Consider the following 22,333-nt stretch of genomic DNA (forward strand, 5'->3'; position numbering starts at 1 on the left):
TGGAATTCCCCCTCCCGCACACCGTTACATCTGTTCCCTCAGCCGGCCCCGAACCCCCCTTGAGGTCACCCCTGTCGCAGCGACACACAAAATGCCGGAGGAACTCAGCAGGCCGGGCAGGGGGAATAAACAGTCGACGTTTGGGGACCAGACCCTTCTTTGGGAAAGGGGGAAGAAGCCAGAATAAGGTGGCGGAGGGAGGGAGAGCAGTAGAAACCAGAAGGCGGTGGGGCGGGGGATAAGTGGGAGGTGAGAGGTGAAGGGCTGAAGGAGGAACCTGAGAGGATAGGACAGTGGACCATGGGAGAAAGGGAAACGGGTGGGGCGAGGGGAGCCAGATGGGAATGGAAAGTGTTGGATGGGTAGAAGCTGATGTTCAAGGCATCAGGTCGGACACTCCCCCTGAGCTTGGCTTCATCGTGACAGCAGAGGCGGGCCTGGACGGGAATGGGAAGCTGAATTGTGGAACGGAGTGAAGGTGTTTGACAAAGTAGTCCCGCCAGTCTTTGTACACAAATCTCAACAGCTGCCTCATTGTCCCTCCAGTACCAACATGAGGATACAGGAGCCAGGTGTTACACTAACCGTCTGCCTCAGCACTGGACCCCGCCACTCCAATCCTCAGTATTCCTGATCCGGCAGGAACTCCTTGCTGCTGTTGTACCATTATCAATATTCCCGTTATTCACTACAACGGCCCCTCAGTGGCTTTGTGAGTCTTTCCCATCACCCAGCAGTCCAGGGCTGTGTGAAGGACGGAGAGCGATAGAGGGGGTGGAGGTCTCACCCTACTGTAGCACCGAGGCTGGTCCTTACCCTGCGGGTGCCCCAGATGGATGATAGCGTTGTGAGGGTTCTGAGCCATGACATCCAACCGTCCGGCCTTGGTGCAGGTAGCCGCCACTTCCTTCCCCACCGAAATGTCCAAGTACTGCAGGAACCCCCGGGCACTCTGCACGTGGGGAGAGACACCGACATGGAGCACACGCAGAGGGCAGACACAGGTGGGAGATAAGTGGAGAAGGAACATACGGCAAGGAATATGGTTAACATGGACACAGAACACGTGGAGACACAGACAGATGAGGTAGAAAGCATGTCAGAGCATTGCCCATGAGGAATTACAGGCAACCAAACAGTGACCCATCAACCCTCCCCATCGTCCCTCCATCTCTGACACCCGACGATAATCTGACCACAAAGCACATGGAGGGGGAGGGGGAGGGGAAGGGTCCTCTGCATGCACCAATCGCACCCTCCTGCCCACCCCCTCTGGCTCCCCGCGTGGGGGTGCAAGGACTGCAGCATCCGTGGGTGCTCGAGGGAATGGACATACAGGAGTGTTTGAGTTGGATTCTCTGTTTCAGGGAGGGCATCACCCATGGGTGCTCTAGGGCAGGGGTCCCCAACCTTTTTTGCACCACAAACCGGTTTAATATTGACAATATTCTTGCGGACCGGCCGACCGGAGCTGGGGGGTGTTCAAGTGGGGTTAAACTCACCTCAACATGTCTTTTACAGTTAGGGTTGCTAACTTTCTCACTCCCAAATAAGGGACAAAAGTAGCAGTCAAATCCCAGGACACTTTACCCCAGGAAAGACTACCATGACCATGAAGCCCTGCGCGGGCACCTGTGTGCGCATGTGCGTACGTGCCGATTTTTCCCCACAAATCGGTTTTGTCTTCATCTTCCTGACTATACTGTACATACATATAGTAAAAGCAGGAATGATATGATAAATACACAGCCTATATAAAATAGAAATAATGTTAGTGTTACTTTCAGTTTTATGTGTTATCTGGTATGATTTGGTAGGTTATTTTTTGGGTCTGGGAACACTCAAAAAATTTTTCCCATATAAATTAATGGTAATTGCTTCTTCTCTTTACACCATTTCAACACGAAAGGTTTCATAGGAATGCTTTACCTCAGCGGGGGAAATACCGGACATGGGCGGTCCCGTATGGGACAAACCAATTTAGCCTAATATACGGGATGTCCCAGCAATATGGGACAGCTGGCAACCCTATGTTCAAGTTCAACAGTGCGTGACAGGGAATGAAGAAAGGGTGGTTGGGGACCGCTGCTCTAGGGGACTGGACTGTACTGGCCCATAGACAGCACCTTGCCGATTTAACCAAAATCCTTTCATCCTGCACGCACCTAATCTCGCTCCATTTCCTGCACTCTCCTGTGTCTAACAGTCCCTGACCTGCCTTCACCATCACCCCAGGCACCCACAGCTCGCTGAATGGAAAAACTCCTTTAAACCTTATTCTCCCCCTGCCTCAAATGCCCTCTAGTATTTCAGGGGCACTTAACTGTGAGGAAAATGGACATTGTGTCAGCAGAAGGGATTAGATTAGTTGCCCATTTGATAACTAATTTAATTGTTCTGATACTGTTCTTTGTTCTTGGACATCCAGACTTCTTGCCAGGGTGGAAGTGCCTAATACAAGGGGGCATAATTTTAAGGTGATTGGAGGAGAGGATATCAGAGAGTAGAGGGTGTGTGGAACACACTGCCAAGGGTGGAGGTAGAGGCAGATACATTGCCATAAACAAGAGATTCTGTAATGCTGGGGTTTCAGAGCAACCCACACAAAATGTCGCAGGAACTCAGCAGGTCAGGCAGAGTCTCTGGAAGTGAATAAACAGTTAACGTTTTGAGCCGAGACCTCCACGAGGTTAGGTGAAGGTTCTTGGCCCGGAATGCTGGCTGTGTCGTTCCCCCCCACTGCTGGGGAAGGTTTAAACTAATCTCGCAGGGGGTGGGACCTGGAGTGAAGGGACTCAGGATCAGACGGATGTTGAAAAAGCAAAGATAGTGTGCAGTCAGACTGTCAGGAAGGGCAGACAGATGATAGGACATAATTGCAGCCAACAGGGTGAGTATCAGTGCATTAGGGATGCGGAATCAAAAAGGGTAGCAAATGCAGCTCTCAGTGATTTATATCTCAATGCACAGAGTATAAGAGATAAGGTGGATGATCTTGTCGCACTTATACAGATTGTCAGGTATGATGTTGTGGCCATCACTGAATCGTGGCTGAAGGATGGTTGTAGTTGGGAGCTGAATGTCCAAGGTTGCACGTTGTATCGGAGGGATAGGAAGGTAGGCAGAGGGGGTGGTGTGGCTCTACTGGCAAAGAATGGCATCAAATCAGTAGAAAGATGTGACACAGGATCGGAAGGTGTTAAATCCTTTGGGGTTGGGTTGAGAAACTGCAAAGGGTAAAAGGGCCATGATGGCAGTTATATACAGTAGCTGGGAGGTGGACCACAGGTTACAACAGGAAATAGAAAAGACGAGTCAAAAGGGCAATGTTATGGTAGTCATGGGAGATTTCAACATACAGGTCGATTGGGAAAATGAGGTTGGAAATGGATCCCAAGAGACTGAGTTTGTTGAATGCCTACAAGATTTTTAGAGCAGTTTGTCTTGAACCTACTAGGGGATCAGCTATACTGGATTGAGTGTTACGTAATGAACCTGACGCGATTAGGGAGCTTAAGGTAAAAGAACACTTAGGAGGCAGTGATCACAATGTGATTGTGTTCAACTTGAAATTTCATAGGCAGAAAGTGAAGTCTGATGTAACAGTATTTCAGTGGAGTAAAGGAAATTACAGTGGAATGAGAGAGGAGTTGGCTAAAGTAAATTGGAAGGAGCTGCTGGCAGGGATGTCAGCAGAGCAGCAATGGCGTGTGTTTCTCAGAAAAGTGAGGAAGGTGCAGGACATATGTATTCCAGAAATGAACAAATATTCAAGTGGTAAAACAGTACAGCTGCAGCTGACAAGGGATGTCAAAGCTAATGTAAAAGCGAAAAAGAGGGTAGGCAACAAAGCAAAAATTAGTGGGAAGACAGAGGTTTGGGAAGCTTCCAAAACCCTACAGAGAGCAACTAAAAGAATCATCAGGAGGGAGAAGATGAAACATGAAAACAAGCTAGCAAACAATATCAAAGTGGATCGTAAAAGCTTTTTCAAATTTGTAAAAAAAATAAGAGAGACGAGGGTGGATATAGGACCACTAGAAAATGAGGCCGGAGAAATAATAACGGGACAAGGAGATGGCAGGTAAACTAAATGAGTATTTTGCATCAGTCTTCACTGTGGAGGACACTAACAGTGTGCCAGATGTTGAAGAGTGTCAGGGAGGTGAAGTGAGTGCAGTGAAAGTGCCCAAAAAGCTGAAAGATGTAAAGGTACACAAGTCACCTGGACCAGAGGAACTGCAGGTGATGACAAAGGACAAGATGGTACAAAGTCAGCATGGTTTCCTTCAGTGGAAGTCCTGTCTGATGAACCTGCTGGAATTCTTTGAGGAGATTACATATAGGATAAAGAGGATGCAATACATGTTGTATATTTGGACTTTCAGAAAGCCAATGGCTAGCTACCACACAAGTTAACAGCTTGTAGTATTACAGGAAAGCTACTAATATGGTTAGAATATTGGATGATTGTTAGGAAGCAACCTTTTCTGGTTGGCGGCCAGTGACTAGTGGTGTTCCACAGGGGTTAGTGTTGGGACCACTTCTTCTTGTGCTGTATATAAAAGATTTAGGTGATGGAATCAATGGCCTTCTTACCAAGTTTGCAGATGATACGAAGATTGGTGGAGGGGCAGGTAGTGTTGAGGAAACAGTTAGGCTGCAGAAAGACTTAGATTAGGAGAATGGGCAAAAGAGTGGCAAATGAAATACAATGTTGAAAAATGCATGGTCATGCCCTTCAGTAGATGAAATAAATGTGCAGACTGTTTTCTATATTGCTATATTTACGCTCTATTCTTGGTTGGTGCGGCTGTAACGAAACCCAATTTCCCTCGGGATCAATAAAGTATAGCTATCTATTTTCTAAATAGGGAGAAAATCCAAAACTCTGAGGTGCAAAGGTACTTGGGAGTACTTGTGCAGAACACCCTAAAAGTTAACTTGCAGGTAGAGTCAGTGGTGAGGAAGGCATATGCAATGTTAGCATTTATTTCAAGAGGTCTAGAATACAAGATCAGGGATGTGATGCTGAGGCTTTATCTTGAGTATTGTGAACAGTTTTGGGCCCCTCGTCTAAATGACGTGCTGGCATTGGACAGGGTCTAGAGGAGATTCACGAGGATGATTCCAGGAATGAAAGGGTTACCATATAAGGAATGTTTGATGGCTCTGGGTCTGGAATTTAGAAGGATGAGGGGGGATCTCATTGAAACCTTTCGAATGCTGAAAGGAGTAGACGGAGTATATGTGGAAAGGATATATCCCATGGTGAGGGAGTCAAGGACAAGAGGGCACAGCCTCAGGGTAGAGGGGTGCCCTTTCAAAACAGAGATGTGAAGGAATTTCTTTAGCCAAAGGGTGGTGAATTTGTGGAATTCATTGCCATGGATGGCTGTGGAGGCCAAGTCGTTTGGGTTATTTAAAGCAGAGGTTGATAGGTTCCTGATTAGTCAGGGCGTGAAAGGTTACGGGAGAAGGCAGGAGAATGGGATTGAGAGGATTAATAAATCAGCCACGATGGAATGACAGTGCAGACATGATTGGCCGAGTGGCCTAATTCTTCTCCTATGTCTGCTGATCTGCACAGGTCTCCCAATGGCTTGCTGCTTCTGCGGGCTGGAAGGGACAATTTACAATGTGTACACAGAGCGTGCGAGGCTGCAGCCCCTCTTCACATATCTGATGGGGCTGCTCCTTGCCTCACCCTGTTCTACTTGGTCACCAGTAAGGACAGGAGGAACAGAGAAACGTGACGTGTTGCATCTCAGTAGGAAAAAAGCAAGGAGGGAGTCCTTAATAGTGTCGTGGAGCAGAGGGATTTTGGGATCCACGTTCACAGCTCCTTGAAGTGGCCACACAGATCATAGAGTGGTTAAGGCGGCTTATGGAATGCTTGCTTTTATTAGTCAAGGCACTGAGTTGAAAGGTCAGGAGGTTGTGGGCAACTTTATAAAACTCTGGTGAGGCCATGTCTGGACAGTTCTGGTCGGCCCAGAGCAGATGTTGAGACTTTGGAGAGGGTGCAGAAGAGGTTTACCAGGATGCTGCCCGGTTCAGAGGGCACGTGCTATCACGAGAGGCTGGATAAACTTTAGGTGCTCTCTCTGATAGAGATTTACAAGATTATGAGAGGCATAGTCAGAGCCGACAGGCAGCACCTGTTTCTCAGGGATGAAATGTATAATACCTGAGAGCATGCACTGAAGGTGAGACGGGACAGGTTCAAGGAGAAGCGAGGATAAGGTTTTTTTTTCCTCAAGAGCCGTGGATGCCTGGTATGGTGGCAAGTGGAACACCATGTCCGGAACTGAATGGTCATGAACTTTGGTAGACGAAATAAAAGTGCACAGGGCGTTGGGAGTCCTTCTGCAGGATTCTCCAAAGGTTAATTTGCAGGCTGAGTCTGTGGTGAGGAAGGCAAATGCAATGTTAATATTTATTTTGAGAAGACTAGAAAATAAAAGCAAAGGTGTAATGTTGAGGCTTTATAAAGCACTGGTGTGGCCTCACTTTAGGTACTGTGAACAGTTCTGGGCCCCTTACCTCAATAGAGTGGATGTGGAGAGGATGTTTCCTGTGGTGGGGGAGTCTCGGACCAGAGAACACAGCCTCAGGGCAGAACGAAGATGAGGAGGAATTTCTTTAGCTTGGGAGTGGTAAATCTGGAATTCATTGCTGCAGGTGGCTGTGGAGGCCAAGTCATTGGGTATATTTAAGGCAGAGGTTGGTAGATTGTTGATTAGTTAGGGAAATGTAGGGTAACAAGGAGCAGGCAGGAGATTAGGGCTGAGAGATGAAATGAATCAGCCATGATAAAATTATGCAGCAGACTCAATGGACCAAATGGCCGAATTCTGCTGCTATAAGACCATAAGATAGTTAACCGGCTCCTGGGGCTAGTAAATATAGTTATTTGTGGTGCTGGAGACGGGCAGAGAGGGTGCCACCCAGGCTGATAATGCAGAGAGAACACGCAGGTATACGGGAGGTGTTGTAAATGTCATCCTGGATAGTGATGGAAACATTTTAATTTTGTTCACGTTACTATTCTTTCTGTGTTCTCTTGTAGAATTGCAAAGTTACAATGGACATTTTTGTAAAACTAAACGGTAAATCTCATGTTATAGCCCTCGATCGGAAAAACCTATCGGCAGAGGAAATGGTCCATCCACTGTGTAAAAAATACCTCATCCTCTGGTGATGGGAATGCTTTACCGCAGCTAATGCTCATCACTACAATTGTTTCTGTGATTTGGAGAACAACGGAGGGTAGTTTTGTTTAAAACAAAGACGGTAGATCACAGCAGGTGGAAAGCACTGCCCCAGGTCCCGGGAGAGAGGAAGGAGAGCCGGGAACGGACACTCACACAGGTGGCCAGCAGGAAGTGATAGGGCAGAAACTCCATCTTCAGAACGTCGTTGAACTTCTTCACACAGTGCAGTTCCACACCCTGGTTATCGTAAATGTACAGCCACTTCTTCTGGGCCGCCGCAAACATCGTCTCTGTGTGCAGCCACCTGCGGGGAGAAAGCACAGGATATGGGTCACACCACTGGGGTGTGGGGGAGAGCCGCCGGCCACGGGGATGCCGGGGGGGGGGGGGTGGAAAGCGTGGCCGGTCACAGGGTTGCGGGGGGGGGGGTGGTGGGGAGGAAGAGCGTGGCCAGTCACGGGGTTGCGGGGGGGGGGAGAGCGTGGCTGGCCACAGGGTAGCCGGGGGGGGGTGGGGTGGGGGGGGGGAGAGCGTGGCCGGTTACGGGGTTGCCGGGGGGGGGGGGGGAGAGCGTGGCCAGTCACGGGGTTGCCGGGGGGGAGAGCGTGGCCGGCCACAGGGTTGCTGGGGGGGGGAGGGATTGAGGGAGAGAGGCCGGCACAGGGTTGCCGGGGGGGGGGGAGAGCGTGGCCGGCCACAGGGTTGCCGGGGGGGGGGGAAGAGCGTGGCCGGTTACAGGGTTGCCGGGGGGGGGGGAAGAGCGTGGCCAGTCACGGGGTTGCCGGGGGGGAGAGCGTGGCCGGCCACAGGGTTGCTGGGGGGGGAGGGGTTGAGGGAGAGAGGCCGGCACAGGGTTGCCGGGGGGGGGGGGAGAGCGTGGCCGGCCACAGGGTTGCCGGGGGGGGGGGGAAGAGCGTGGCCGGTTACAGGGTTGCCGGGGGGGGGGAAGAGCGTGGCCAGTCACGGGGTTGCCGGGGGGGGGGGAGTGCGCACATCACAGAGGGTCTGACGAGAGTCAGTGCCTGTGGTTGACAGACAGATGGGTCTATTGGTCACCAGACTGGGACGTGGGTGTACGGATGACCTGCAGGGTACACGGTGGCATATACCATGGACACTGGGACGTGGGTAAGCCTGTCGACAGTGGGCAGAGTCTGGCTGCTTCTTTTCCACGGGGGAGGGGGGGGTGCAGGAGGAAGTGGACGGGTTAACAGTCCCAGAAGGGGAAGTGAGGGGAGACGTGGGTGTGTACCGGATGTCGTTGACACGCTCCATGACGTTTATCTCGCACAGCAGCCGCTTGCTGTGCCAATCCATTGCCGCCACGTGTCCTCTGCGCCCAGCCAGCAAGAGGTGCCTGAGGAGAGAGAGCCATCAGGGTCAGTGCCAACCCTGCGTACGTACACACACACACACAGTCATAGTATCATCCAAAAGTACAGCAACGAACAACCTCTTCCGCCCATCTAGTCCGTGCCAAACCATTTAAAATGCTGACTCCCATCACTGTTCACCAGGACCATACCCTGCTATCCATACTTTTCTTAATCGTTAAAATCAAGCTCATGACACTCTCATGACCCTCTAACTGAAGAAGTTTCCCTTCATGTTCCCCTTAAACTTCTCACCTTTCACCCTTAACCCATGACCTCTAGTTATCGTCCCACCTTTAGTGGAGCTCTAGAAGAGCTCCAACCTCTTCACACGAACAGTCCTCCAGCATATACCCAAATCCCAACACCGTCCAGTCCAGGTAGAATCCCTTCCAGTTCTGAGACCTGTACCATCAAAGTACCTACCAAGATTTAACCTTAGAAAAGCAAATTGGACATCTTTTGCAGAATCGCTTGATCAACTTATCGATACCATACCACCAGAACCTGATCATTATGATGAATTTGTCTGACTAATCTGGAAAGTAGCGCAGCAGAACATGCCCAGAGGCTGCAGAACCAAATATATTCAGGGATTGACAAGTGATATCAAGCAAAGTTATGATGAGTATGTCAACCTATATGACCAAGACCCACTTGGTCAAGACACAATTGAAATGAGAGAGTCAGTTCTGTCTCGACTGAGCCAACAGAGACAGTAGCGTTGGCAGGAACTGATAGAAAACACAGACATGACCAAGAACAGTAAGAAGGCATGGGCAGCTGTTCGGAATCTCAACTCAGACAATAGACCACCACAGAGAATTGCTGCCATAACACCCAATCAGGTTGCCCACCAACTAATCCTAAATGGTTGACCAAATAACAAGGAACGGAGGCAAAAGGAAAAGCAACATCAGGAGATGGAGTCAGCTCTCTCAAACGGGAATAACAACTTCCCACCTCTCACCCTAGAAGAATTAAAGGATGAAGTATCACAGCTAAAATCCAACAAAGCTGCTGGCATAGATGGGATTCTTAATGAATTCCTTAAACATCTTGGACCTAAAGCACTCCACTGGCTTCTGTCCCTTTTTAACTAAACACAAAATACTCTGCAGATGCTGCGGTCAAAGCAACACTCACAACACGCTGGAGGAACTCAGCAGGTCGGGCAGCATCCGTGGAAACAATCAGTCAACGTTTCAGGCCTGAACCCTTCGTCAGGACTGAACAGGGAAGGAGCAGAGGCCCTATAAAGAAGGTGGCGGAAGTTGCGGAGGATAATGTGCTGGATCCGGAGGCTGGTGGGGTGGTAGGTGAAGACAAGGGGAACTCTGTCCCTTGTGGTGGCTGGAGGAGGGGGTGAGGGCTGAAGTGCGGGAAATGGAGGAGATGCGGGTGAGGGCATTATTGATGTTGGCAGAAGGGAAACCACGATTCTTAAAGAGATGTCCTGGAATGGAAAGCCTCAAACTGGGAGCAGATGCAGCGGAGACAGAGGAACTGGGAATAGGGAATGGCATTTTTGCATGTGGCAGGGTGGGAAGAGGTATAGTCCCTTTTTAACTGTTGCCTAAGATCATTAAAAATACGTAAAAAGTGGAGAAGAGCCAAAGTTGTTGCTCTCCTAAAACCCAATAAAGACCCCAACATTCCTAAAAACTACAGATAGATTTCCTTGCTCTGCACCCTCTATAAACTCTACGAGACTCATACTGAAAAGAATATCCCCCTTAGTCGAAGATCTTCTAACACCAGACCAAGCCGGGTTCAGGCCAGATCGCTCTTGCTGCGGTCAAGTCCTGAACTTAACCCAGTATATTGAGGATGGCTTTGAAATGCGACAAATTACAGGGGCAGTATTCGTTGACTTAACAGCAGCATACGACACTGTGATTACAGAGGCCTTTGGCCTTCTACTGAAATTATCTATAATGTTAAAGAACTAAATCACAGTCAAAGTAATAAGAAGCCTCCAAGAAAATTGTAGATTTTATGTAGAAAAGAATGGAATTAAGAGTAGGTGGCGTCCACAGAACGGACTACCATAGGGATCAGTCCTGGCACCTCTGCTATTTAATGTCTACACAAACGACCAACCAACCTTTCCTAGCACACGCACGTTTATCTATGCAGACGACCTATGCACAGCAACACAAGGTAACTCCTTCCAAGAAGTTGAAGTACGACTGACAGCAGTCCTTGAAGCAATGAAGCAGTATTATGAAAAATGGTCTCTGGACCCAAATCCATCAAAAACTCAAGTGTGTGCATTCCATCTGAGAAATCGAGAAGCAGCTTGAAAACTCAAGATCTTCTGGTGTGGGAAGGAGCTCGAACACCATCCAACTCCAGTTTACCTGGGCATGTCACTGGATAGGACGCTCTCCTGTGCCACCCACATCCAAAAGCTCTGAGGGTAAGTTGGCTCTCGCAGTTCTCTCTTGCAGGCACGAAATGGGGAGCTAATCCTCACACACTTAGATCAACTGCCCTAGCACTCTGCTCTACACCTGCAGAATACTGTGCACCTGTGCGGGGCAGATCAGCCCATGTGAAGAAAATAGACCCGTTGCCTAAAATCGAGGAAAAACTTTGCCTAAGTGGAGGAACGACCACACGGAACATCCCCCCAGACATACAGGATTGACCTCTGGCAACAAACAGAGGCCAGAACCCCACCAAACAATACAGTGCAAGACCCCACCAGACGGGGCACGGCTTGACAGATGGCAGTGGGGCGCTCTCAACAGAGCGAGAGCGGGAGTTTGTAGGACAGGAGACAATATGGTGAAGTGGGGTTTAAAGACCAGCCAATCCTGTGAGTGTGGTGAAAGGGTGCAAAACATTGAACACGTTCTGCGCAACTGCCCACTCTCACCTGATTTAGCTGACACTGACCTGCTCAGCGTCAACCAAACAACACTAGAGTGGCTGGCTGTCTTGTGTGACAAGCTACGATGATCATCCCACCCAACCTCAGTAGAAAAAACCTGCTTGCATTTATCCTATCTATACCCATCATAATGTTGTACTCCAAATTAGGCCTCACCATTTTCTTATACAAGTTCAACATAGCATCCCATCTCCTGTACTCAGTACAATGATTTGTGAAGGTTAATCTGCCAAAAGCTTTCTTTATGACCCATCTACCTGTGCTGCCACTTTAATGAATTATGGACCTGTATTCCCAGATCCCTTTGTTCTACCACACTCCTCAGTGCCCTAGCATTCGCTGTGTAAGACCTGGTTGGTTCTACCAAAGTGCAATACCTTGCACTGACTTGTCTGCATTAAATTCCATCTGCTGGTTTTCAGCCTATTTTCTCCAACTGCAAGCCATGACAGCTTTCTTCGCTGTCCAATACACGCCCCATCTTGGTGTCATCCACTGATCTGCTGATCTAGTTAACCACAGAACCATCCAGATCATTAATATTGATGACAAACACCACCACCAATCCCTGCAGCATTCTGCTAGACGCAGGCCCCCAGTCAGAGGCAACCATCTGCTACCACTCTCTGGTTTCTCCCAAAAAGTCAATGTCTACTCCAATTTACCAGCTCATCCTGAATGCTAAGTGATTCAACCTCCTTCACCAGCCTCCCATCCGAGACCTTGTCAAACAGACAACACCCACTGCCTTGTCTTCATCCACTTTCCTGGTAGTTTCCTCGAAAAACTGGTTTTTGATTGGTTAGACACGACCTATCATGCTCAAAGCCGTACTGACCATCCTTAGTAAGGTCATGTCTATCCAAATACTCATATCCGGTCTCTCAGAATACCTTCCAATAACTTTTCCAGTACTGATGTCAGGCCCACAGGCCTATAATTTCCTGGGTTATTCTTGGAGCCTTCCCTAACATTGGCTATCCTCCGATCCTCTGGTTCCTCACCTGACGCTATGGATGATTTAAATATCTCTGCTAGGGCCCGTACAATTTCTGCACTTCCCTCCCGTAGGGTCCAGAGGAATGCCTTGTCAGGCCCTGGGGAATTATCTACCCTAATTTGCCTCCGGACAGCAACACCACCTTCTCTGTAATCTGTCCATGAGGTTGATGCTGATTTCCTTCAGTTCCATTGACTTTTTGTGCATCTCCTCCGTAAATACAGATGCAAAAAATCCATTTAAGATCTTCCCCATCTCTTTTTGCTCCATGTATAGATTACTGTTCTGACCAATTTTGTCCCTTTCAATCCTTTTGCTCTTAACACGTCTGTAGATCCCCTAGGACTGAACTGCCAGCCCTGCTTCTCCTGCAACCACGGCTACAATATCACATTGCACGTGTTGGTCCATGTCCTGAGCTCATCTGCCTTTCCAAGGATAATTCTTGCATTAAAATATACACAGCTCAGAACATTATTTGCATGATGCTCCAGCTTTCCACTGCTGAGTTTGTCTGAGGTCCTAACGTCAGTCTCCACGCCCACTCCACAATCTGTTCTGGTACCCTGGTTCCCATCCCCGCGGACACATCTATACACACACACAGAAAGGGACACCTGCATCGCCTCTGCAGCCCTCTCTGGGGCAGTCCTGACAGTCTTTACATCATCCACACACACACACTCCAGTCACACAACTGTTGCACATGTAACCTTCTCTACAACCACCCCCGCCCTCACTGGGACAGCTTCAGGAGCATGAACACCCATCCAATCTACAGCAGGCAGGCCAGCCTGACAAAGCTGCCCAAGGACATGGGAGTGGGGAGGGTGGGCGTAGGGTCAGCAAGGCCGGAGAGGGGATGGGGTCGGGGGGTGGGGGAGCAGAGAGAAGGGGTGGGGAGTGGTGAGCCTGAAGATGAGACAGAAGGGGTTTGGACTGCGTACAGTTCATCCACAAAAAAGGGAGCATGTGACACCACCAGGTCTGCTAATGTTTACAATGATTCAAAGGTGCCGAGGTGGGGACGTGATCCCTGGGCAAGAATGTTCAGAGGGATTTGGGCCAAACGTGGGATGGTTAAGTTGGACTGGAGGGCCCATTTCTTTGGTGTATTACTGAATGGCTTTATCGACGCCAGAACGACTGAGGAATTCAGGAAGAGAACGTCAAGGGAACACACATCAGTATTCCTCAGGGCGTCAGCAGTGAAAACGGTGAGCAGCTTCAGGTTACTGGGTGTCAATTTCTCTGAAGGCAGAGCAGTGGCTATATTTCATTAGGAGTTTGAGGATACCTGGTATGTCACCAAAGACTGGCACATTTCTACAGCTGTACCATGGAGCGCATTCTGACTGGCTGCATCTCCGCCTGGTATGACGGGCCTCTGCACAGGAGCAGAAAAAGCCGCAGCAACTTTTAAACTCAGCTAGCTTCATCATGGGCACTACACTTCCCAGCATCGAGGACACCAAAAGGCGATGCCTCAAGGATCTGGCATCCATCACGACGGACCTTAAACATCCAGGACACGACCTCTTCTCACTACTAGCATCCAGGAAGAGGTACAAGAGCCTAGACACACACTCAACAGCTCCTTCCCGTTGTCAGATGTTTGGATGGCCCACGAACCCAACACAACCCCATTTTACTTTTTTTCCAACACTCTAGTAATTTATCGTGCTTTGCACCACTGCAAAACAACAATGTCAGAGCTGAACAAACCCGTAGGAAATGGAAAGGGGTTTTGCAGAGGAACATGAAGCCAGTTGTTGTAGCCCTGCTCAGAAGTGAATACCCAAGACTGTCCCACACCGACACCCTGTTCCGACATGTCGGTCCACAGGCTCCCCTTCTGCCCTAGTGGGGAATAACTCAGGGTGGAAAAGCAATATCTGTCTGGGTAGCCTCCAACCTGATGGCATGAACATTGATTTCTCCAATTTCCAGTAATCGTTTCCCCTCTCCCTTCCCTCTTCAATTCCCCACTCGGGCTATTTCTTTCTTTCAGCTGGAAAAGTCAGTGGTTTATTCATTCCTACAGATGCTCCCTGAGCTGCTGCATTCCTCCAGCATTATGTGTGCATTACCCTGTGAACCAGACTCTCCCTCGCCAGGGAATGCCCATCCTCGACCCACATTCATCACATAGCCATCAGCCCACACTGACACCCTATAAACCAGCCCCTGCCCATCACACAGAGATCACCCCACACTGACACCCTATAAACCAGCCCCTGCCCATCACACAGAGATCACCCCACACTGACACCCTATAAACCAGCCCCTGCCCATCACACAGAGATCACCCCACACTGACACCCTATAAACCAGCCCCTGCCCATCACTCAATCACCCCACACTGACACCCTATAAACCAGCCCCTGCCCATCACACAGAGATCACCCCACACCGACACCCTATAAACCAGCCCCTGCCCATCACACAGAGATCACCCCACACTGACACCCTATAAACCAGCCCCTGCCCATCACACAGAGATCACCCCACACTGACACCCTATAAACCAGCCCCTGCCCATCACTCAATCACCCCACACTGACACCCTATAAACCAGCCCCTGCCCATCACACAGAGATCACCCCACACCGACACCCTATAAACCAGCCCCTGCCCATCACACAGAGATCACCCCACACTGACACCCTATAAACCAGCCCCTGCCCATCACACAGAGATCACCCCACACTGACACCCCATAAACCAGCCCCTGCCCATCACTCAATCACCCCACACCGACACCCTATAAACCAGCCCCTGCCCATCACACAGAGATCACCCCACACTGACACCCTATAAACCAGCCCCGCCTATCACACAGAGATCACCCCACACTGACACCGTATAAACCAGCCCCTGCCCATCACACAGCCATCAGCCCACACTGACACCCTATAAACCAGCCCCTGCCCATCACACAGAGATCACCCCACACTGACACCCTATAAACCAGCCCCTGCCCATCACACAGAGATCACCCCACACTGACACCCTATAAACCAGCCCCTGCCCATCACACAGAGATCACCCCACACTGACACCCCATAAACCAGCCCCTGCCCATCACACAGAGATCACCCCACACTGACACCCTATAAACCAGCCCCTGCCCATCACACAGAGATCACCCCACACTGACACCCTATAAACCAGCCCCTGCCCATCACACAGAGATCACCCCACACTGACATCCTATAAACCAGCCCCTGCCCAGTCAGGTTTGGGAATCTGTGGGTTCTGCACACTGCCCCTAATCTGTTCCCAATACCTCCGCTGCTCTGAATCACACAGACATGCCCCATACCTGCCGTTCCGTGTGTAGTTTATTCTGTATGGTCCAAACTGTGTGAGGTCGAGATTGAAGTGCTGTGGACAAGTGTTCAATATTGTTAAAGTCTGAAGGATGAAAACACTTAAGACCCAGTTAGACAGATGGCAACAGAGGCACAATCAGACAAAGGTAATGTTCAGGCAGACAGTCAAACAATGCTGATACCCATGGATTGCTGGCTGCACCATGACGTAACATGCAGACAGCATAACAGATAATCGCGCACATGTGCGCACACATACACACACACACACGCGCGCACACGCACACACACACACACACACACACCAGTGTAACAAAAGGCAGGGACAGGGGAAGTGCAGTAATGCCCAATCTGACTATCAGCTTCATTACCCACCTGCCAACCACTCCACATGATCCACCACCACCGACACAGAGCCATCAACAAAATGTTTGGGAATGTCGAGCTGTGGATGTTGTCTCTGGGGGTTTGGGAATGTCGAGTGTGGATGTTGTCTCTGGGAGTTTAGGAAGGTCGAGCTGTGGATGTTGTCTCCGAGTTTGGGAATGTCAAGCTGTGGATGTTGTCTCCGGGGGTTTGGGAAGGTCAAGCTGTGGATGTTGTCTCTGGGTGTTTGGGTAAGGTCGAGCTGTGGATATTGTCTCCAGGGTTTGGGAATGTCGAGCAGTGATTGTTGTCTCTGGGGGTTTGGGAATGTCGAGCTGTGGATGTTGTCTCCGGAGTTTGGGAACGTCGAGCTGTGGACGTTGTCTCCGGGGTTTAGGAATGTCGAGTGTGGATGTTGTCTCTGGGGTTTGGGAAGGTCGAGCTGTGGATGTTGTCTCTGGGGAGTTTCGGAATGTCGAGCTGTGGATGTTGTCTCCGGAGTTTGGGAATGTCGAGCTGTGGATGTTGTCTCTGGGAGTTTGGGAATGTCGAGCTGTGGATGTTGTCTCCGGGGTTTGGGAAGGTCGAGCTGTGGATGTTGTCTCTTGGAGTTTGGGAATGTCGAGCTGTGGACGTTGTCTCTGGGTGTTTGGGAATGTCGAGCTGTAGATGTTGTCTCCCAGGTTTGGGAAGGTCGAGCTGTGGATGTTGTCTCTGGGGGTTTGGGAATGTCGAGCTGTGGATGTTGTCTCCGGGGTTTGGGAATATCAAGCTGTGGATGTTCTCTCTGGGGGTTTGGGAATGTCGAGCTGTGGATGTTGTCTCCGGGAGTTTGGGAATGTCGAGCTGTGGACGTTGTCTCCGGGGTTTGGGAAGGTCGAGCTGTGGATGTTGTCTCCGAAGTTTGGGAATGTCGAGCTGTGGATGTTGTCTCCGGAGTTTGGGAACGTCGAGCTGTGGACGTTGTCTCCGCGGTTTGGGAATGTCGAGTGTGGACGTTGTCTCTGGGGTTTGGGAAGGTCGAGCTGTGGATGTTGTCTCTGGGGAGTTTGGGAATGTCGAGCTGTGGACATTGTCTCCAGGGTTTGGGAATGTCGAGTGTGAATGTTGTCTCTGGGAGTTTGGGAATGTCGAGTGTGGATGCTGTCTCTGGGAGTTTGGGAATGTCGAGCTGTGGATGTTGTCTCTGGGGGTTTGGGAATGTCGAGCTGTGGATGTTGTCTCTGGGGGTTTGGGAAGGTCGAGCTGTGGATGTTGTCTCTGGGGGTTTGGGAAGGTCGAGCTGTGGATGTTGTCTCTGGGGTTTGGGAAGGTCGAGCTGTGGATGTTGTCTCTGGGGGTTTGGGAAAGTCGAGCTGTGGATGTTGTCTCTGGGGTTTGGGAAGTTCGAGCTGTGGATGTTGTCTCTGGGGAGTTTGGGAATGTCCAGTGTGGATGTTGTCTCCGGGGTTTGGGAAGGTCGAGCTGTGGATGTTGTCTCCGGAGTTTGGGAACGTCGAGCTGTGGACGTTGTCTCCGCGGTTTGGGAATGTCGAGTGTGGACGTTGTCTCTGGGGTTTGGGAAGGTCGAGCTGTGGACGTTGTCTCCGGGAGTTTGGGAAGGTCGAGCTGTGGACGTTGTCTCTGGGAGTTTGGGAAGGTCGAGCTGTATATGGCTCTGTGGATTTGAGAGGTGTTGTGTGCGACTTTGCTGCAAGCATGTTTTTCATTGCATTAGTGGGTGCATGCAAGCATACACACACAAACACTGTAGTGATGTGGACAATATGAAACTTGTCAGATAGGATGGGCAGTTAAACGCAGACTGAGCTGTCAAGCCCACCTCTCTTGCATCTCATATGAAACGAGGCTTTACAAAACACACTGCTGAACTACCAGTGCTGTCTGCCTCTCAAAGAACAGCGGAGGCAAGACAACACGGGATGTATCCATCATTCCAGAAAGCTGAGGGAGCAGATCGTTTATGGTTCATGGGCATTCAGTTGAGGCATTGGAACCCAAAGTCCGAGCGACTGCTTGAGACCTGACCTTTGAGCTGCCAGCGATATCAACAGCCCCCGCGATGTCCTCTTGTCGGATCAAGCATGTGTCCTCACCCTCATCGGCTTCCAGAAAACTGGGGACAACCACAGAGAGAGAGAGAGAGAGAGAGAGAGAGGTGAGGAAGTGAGTATGGGGACAGTGTATTGTACGGGGTTACTCCGAACGTTTTCGCCACCTGCCAGCTGCATTCGGAACAGCAGAGGCCGCAAACTCGGGGTTACCAAGTGCTATTTTCAAAGATACTGTGCGACTGAGGGCAGTACAACACACACCACAGAGGGTAAATGGACAGAGGAGGTGGCTTGCTTGCAGTTACTGGAACATATCTGGACTCTCACACCTCAATTCTGAGATTTAAGAAATCAAGTCACCTTCCCACATTGTTGCAGTCCCTCATCTCCACCTCTCCCACAGCTCAGCACCACCTCCTCACCACCTCTCACTGTCCGACAGAGACCACCCCCTCCTCATCACCTCTCACTGTCCGACAGAGACCACCACCTCCTCACCACCTCTCCATCTGACAGAGACCACCCCCTCCTAACCACCTCTCACTGTCCGACAGAGACCACCCCCTCCTCACCACCTCTCCATCTGACAGAGACCAACTCCTCCTCATCACCTCTCCATCCGACAGAGACCACCCCCTCCTCACCACCTCTCACTGTCCTACAGAGACCACCCCCTCCTCACTACCTGTCACTATCCGATAGCGACCACCTCCTCCTCACCACCCCTCACTGTCGGACAGAGACCACCCCCTCCTCACCACCCCTCACTGTCCGACAGAGACCACCCCCTCCTCACTACCTGTCACTATCCGATAGCGACCACCTCCTCCTCACCACCCCTCACTGTCGGACAGAGACCACCCCCTCCTCACCACCCCTCACTGTCCGACAGAGACCACCCCCTCCTCACCACCTCTCACTGTCCGACAGAGACCACCCCCTCCTCACCACCTCTCACTGTCCGACAGAGACCACCCCCTCCTCACCACTGTCCGACAGAGACCACCACCTCTCCATCCGACACAGACCACCCCCTCCTCACCACCTCTCACTGTCCGACAGAGACCACCCCCTCCTCACCACCTCTCCATCCAACAGAGACCACCCCCTCCTTACCACCTCTCACTGTCCGACAGAGACCAACCCCTCCTCACCACCTCTCACTGTCCAACAGAGACCAACCCCTCCTCACCACCTCTCCATCTGACAGAGACCACCCCCTCCTCACCACCTCTCCATCTGACAGAGACCACCCCCTCCTCATCACCTCTCACTGTCCGACAGAGACCACCCCCTCCTCACCACCTCTCCATCTGACAGAGACCACCCCCTCCTCACCACCTCTCCATCCGACAGAGACCATCCCCTCCTCACCACCTCTCACTGTCCAACAGAGACCACCCCCTCCTCACCACCTCTCCATCTGACAGAGACCACCCCCTCCTCACCACCTCTCCATCTGACAGAGACCACCCCCTCCTCACCACCTCTCCATCCGACAGTGACCACCACCTCCTCACCACCTCTCACTGTCCGACAGAGACCACCCCCTCCTCACCACTTCTCACTGTCCGACTGAGACCACCCCCTCCTCACCACCTCTCCATCTGACAGAGACCACCCCCTCCTCATCACCTCTCCATCTGACAGAGACCACCCCCTCCTCACCACCTCTCACTGTCCGACAGAGACCATCCCCTCCTCATCACCTCTCCATCTGACAGAGACCACCCCCTCCTAACCACCTCTCACTGTCCGACAGAGACCACCCCCTCCTCACCACCTCTCCAACCGACAGAGACCACCCCCTCCTCACCACCTCTCACTGTCCGACAGAGACCACCCCCTCCTCACCACCTCTCCATCTGACAGAGACCACCCCCTCCTCATCACCTCTCCATCCGACAGAGACCACCCCCTCCTCACCACCTCTCACTGTCCTACAGAGACCACCCCCTCCTCACTACCTGTCACTATCCGATAGCGACCACCTCCTCCTCACCACCCCTCACTGTCGGACAGAGACCACCCCCTCCTCACCACCCCTCACTGTCCGACAGAGACCACCCCCTCCTCACCACCTCTCACTGTCCGACAGAGACCACCCCCTCCTCACCACGTCTCACTGTCCGACAGAGACCACCCCCTCCTCACCACTGTCCGACAGAGACCACCAACTCTCCATCCGACACAGACCACCCCCTCCTCACCACCTCTCACTGTCCGACAGAGACCACCCCCTCCTCACCACCTCTCCATCCAACAGAGACCACCCCCTCCTTACCACCTCTCACTGTCCGACAGAGACCACCCCCTCCTCACCACCTCTCACTGTCCAACAGAGACCACCCCCTCCTCACCACCTCTCACTGTCCGACAGAGACCACCCCCTCCTCACCACCTCTCCATCCGACAGAGACCACCACCTCCTCACCACCTCTCACTGTCCGACAGAGACCACCCCCTCCTCACCACTTCTCACTGTCCGACAGAGACCACCCCTCCTCACCACCTCTCCATCTGACAGAGACCACCCCCTCCTCATCACGTCTCCATCTGACAGAGACCACCCCCTCCTCACCACCTCTCACTGTCCGACAGAGACCATCCCCTCCTCATCACCTCTCCATCTGACAGAGACCACCCCCTCCTAACCACCTCTCACTGTCCGACAGAGACCACCCCCTCCTCACCACCTCTCCAACCGACAGAGACCACCCCCTCCTCACCACCTCTCCATCCAACAGAGACCACCCCCTCCTTACCACCTCTCACTGTCCGACAGAGACCACCCCCTTCTCACCACCTCTCACTGTCCGACAGAGACCACCCCCTCCTCATCACCTCTCCATCTGACAGAGACCACCCCCTCCTCACCACCTCTCACTGTCCGACAGAGACCACCCCCGCCTCACCACCTCTCACTGTCCGACAGAGACCACCCCCTCCTCACCACCTCTCCAACCGACAGAGACCACCCCCTCCTCACCACCTCTCCATCCAACAGAGACCACCCCCTCCTTACCACCTCTCACTGTCCGACAGAGACCACCCCCTCCTCACCACCTCTCACTTTCCAACAGAGACCACCCCCTCCTCACCACCTCTCACTGTCCGACAGAGACCACCCCCTCCTCATCACCTCTCCATCTGACAGAGACCACCCCCTCCTCACCACCTCTCCATCCGACAGAGACCACCCCCTCCTCACCACCTCTCACTGTCCGACAGAGACCACCCCCTCCTCATCACCTCTCCATCTGACAGAGACCACCCCCTCCTCACCACCTCTCACTGTCCGACAGAGACCACCCCCTCCTCACCACCTCTCACTGTCCGACAGAGACCACCCCCTCCTCACCACCTCTCCATCTGACAGAGACCACCCCCTCCTCACCACCTCTCCCCGACAGAGACCACCCCCTCCTCACCACCTCTCACTGTCCGACAGAGACCACCCCCTCCTCATCACCTCTCCATCTGACAGAGACCACCCCCTCCTCACCACCTCTCACTGTCCGACAGAGACCACCCCCTCCTCACCACCTCTCCATCTGACAGAGACCACCCCCTCCTCACCACCTCTCCATCCGACAGAGACCACCCCCTCCTCACCACCTCTCACTGTCCGACAGAGACCACCCCCTCCTCACCACCTGTCACTATCCGATAGCGACCACCTCCTCCTCACCACCCCTCACTGTCCGACAGAGACCACCCCCTCCTCACCACCCCTCACTGTCCGACAGAGACCACCCCCTCCTCACCACCTCTCACTATCCGAGAGACCACGACCCCTCCTCACCACCCCTCACTGTCGACAGAGACCACCCCCTCCTCACCACCCCTCACTGTCCGACAGAGACCACCCCCTCCTCACCACCTCTCACTGTCCGACAGAGACCACCCCCTCCTCACCACCTCTCACTGTCCGACAGAGACCACCCCCTCCTCACCACCTCTCCATCTGACAGAGACCACCCCCTCCTCACCACCTCTCCATCCGACAGAGACCACCCCCTCCTCACCACCTCTCACTGTCCGACAGAGACCACCCCCTCCTCACCACCTCTCCATCCAACAGAGACC

The 22,333-nt window shown here is 51.9% G+C and overlaps 1 protein-coding gene across 1 annotated transcript in view; it reads right to left on the reverse strand.

Annotated features, from left to right (window-relative positions):
• wdr46 (WD repeat domain 46) overlaps nt 1-22,333 on the reverse strand; it is a gene marked incomplete at its 5' end in the record, with an annotated part of 63,079 nt that overhangs the window by 15,336 nt on the left and 25,410 nt on the right. The window contains 5 exons of the mRNA XM_063047783.1: nt 817-952; nt 7,371-7,521; nt 8,470-8,574; nt 15,815-15,876; nt 18,219-18,306. Of these exons, the coding sequence (XP_062903853.1) occupies nt 817-952; nt 7,371-7,521; nt 8,470-8,574; nt 15,815-15,876; nt 18,219-18,306 (542 nt within the window). The remainder of the gene's footprint in view (nt 1-816; nt 953-7,370; nt 7,522-8,469; nt 8,575-15,814; nt 15,877-18,218; nt 18,307-22,333) is intronic.

This window comes from Mobula hypostoma, chromosome 5, assembly GCF_963921235.1.
Source record: "Mobula hypostoma chromosome 5, sMobHyp1.1, whole genome shotgun sequence".
NCBI lineage: Eukaryota > Metazoa > Chordata > Chondrichthyes > Myliobatiformes > Myliobatidae > Mobula > Mobula hypostoma.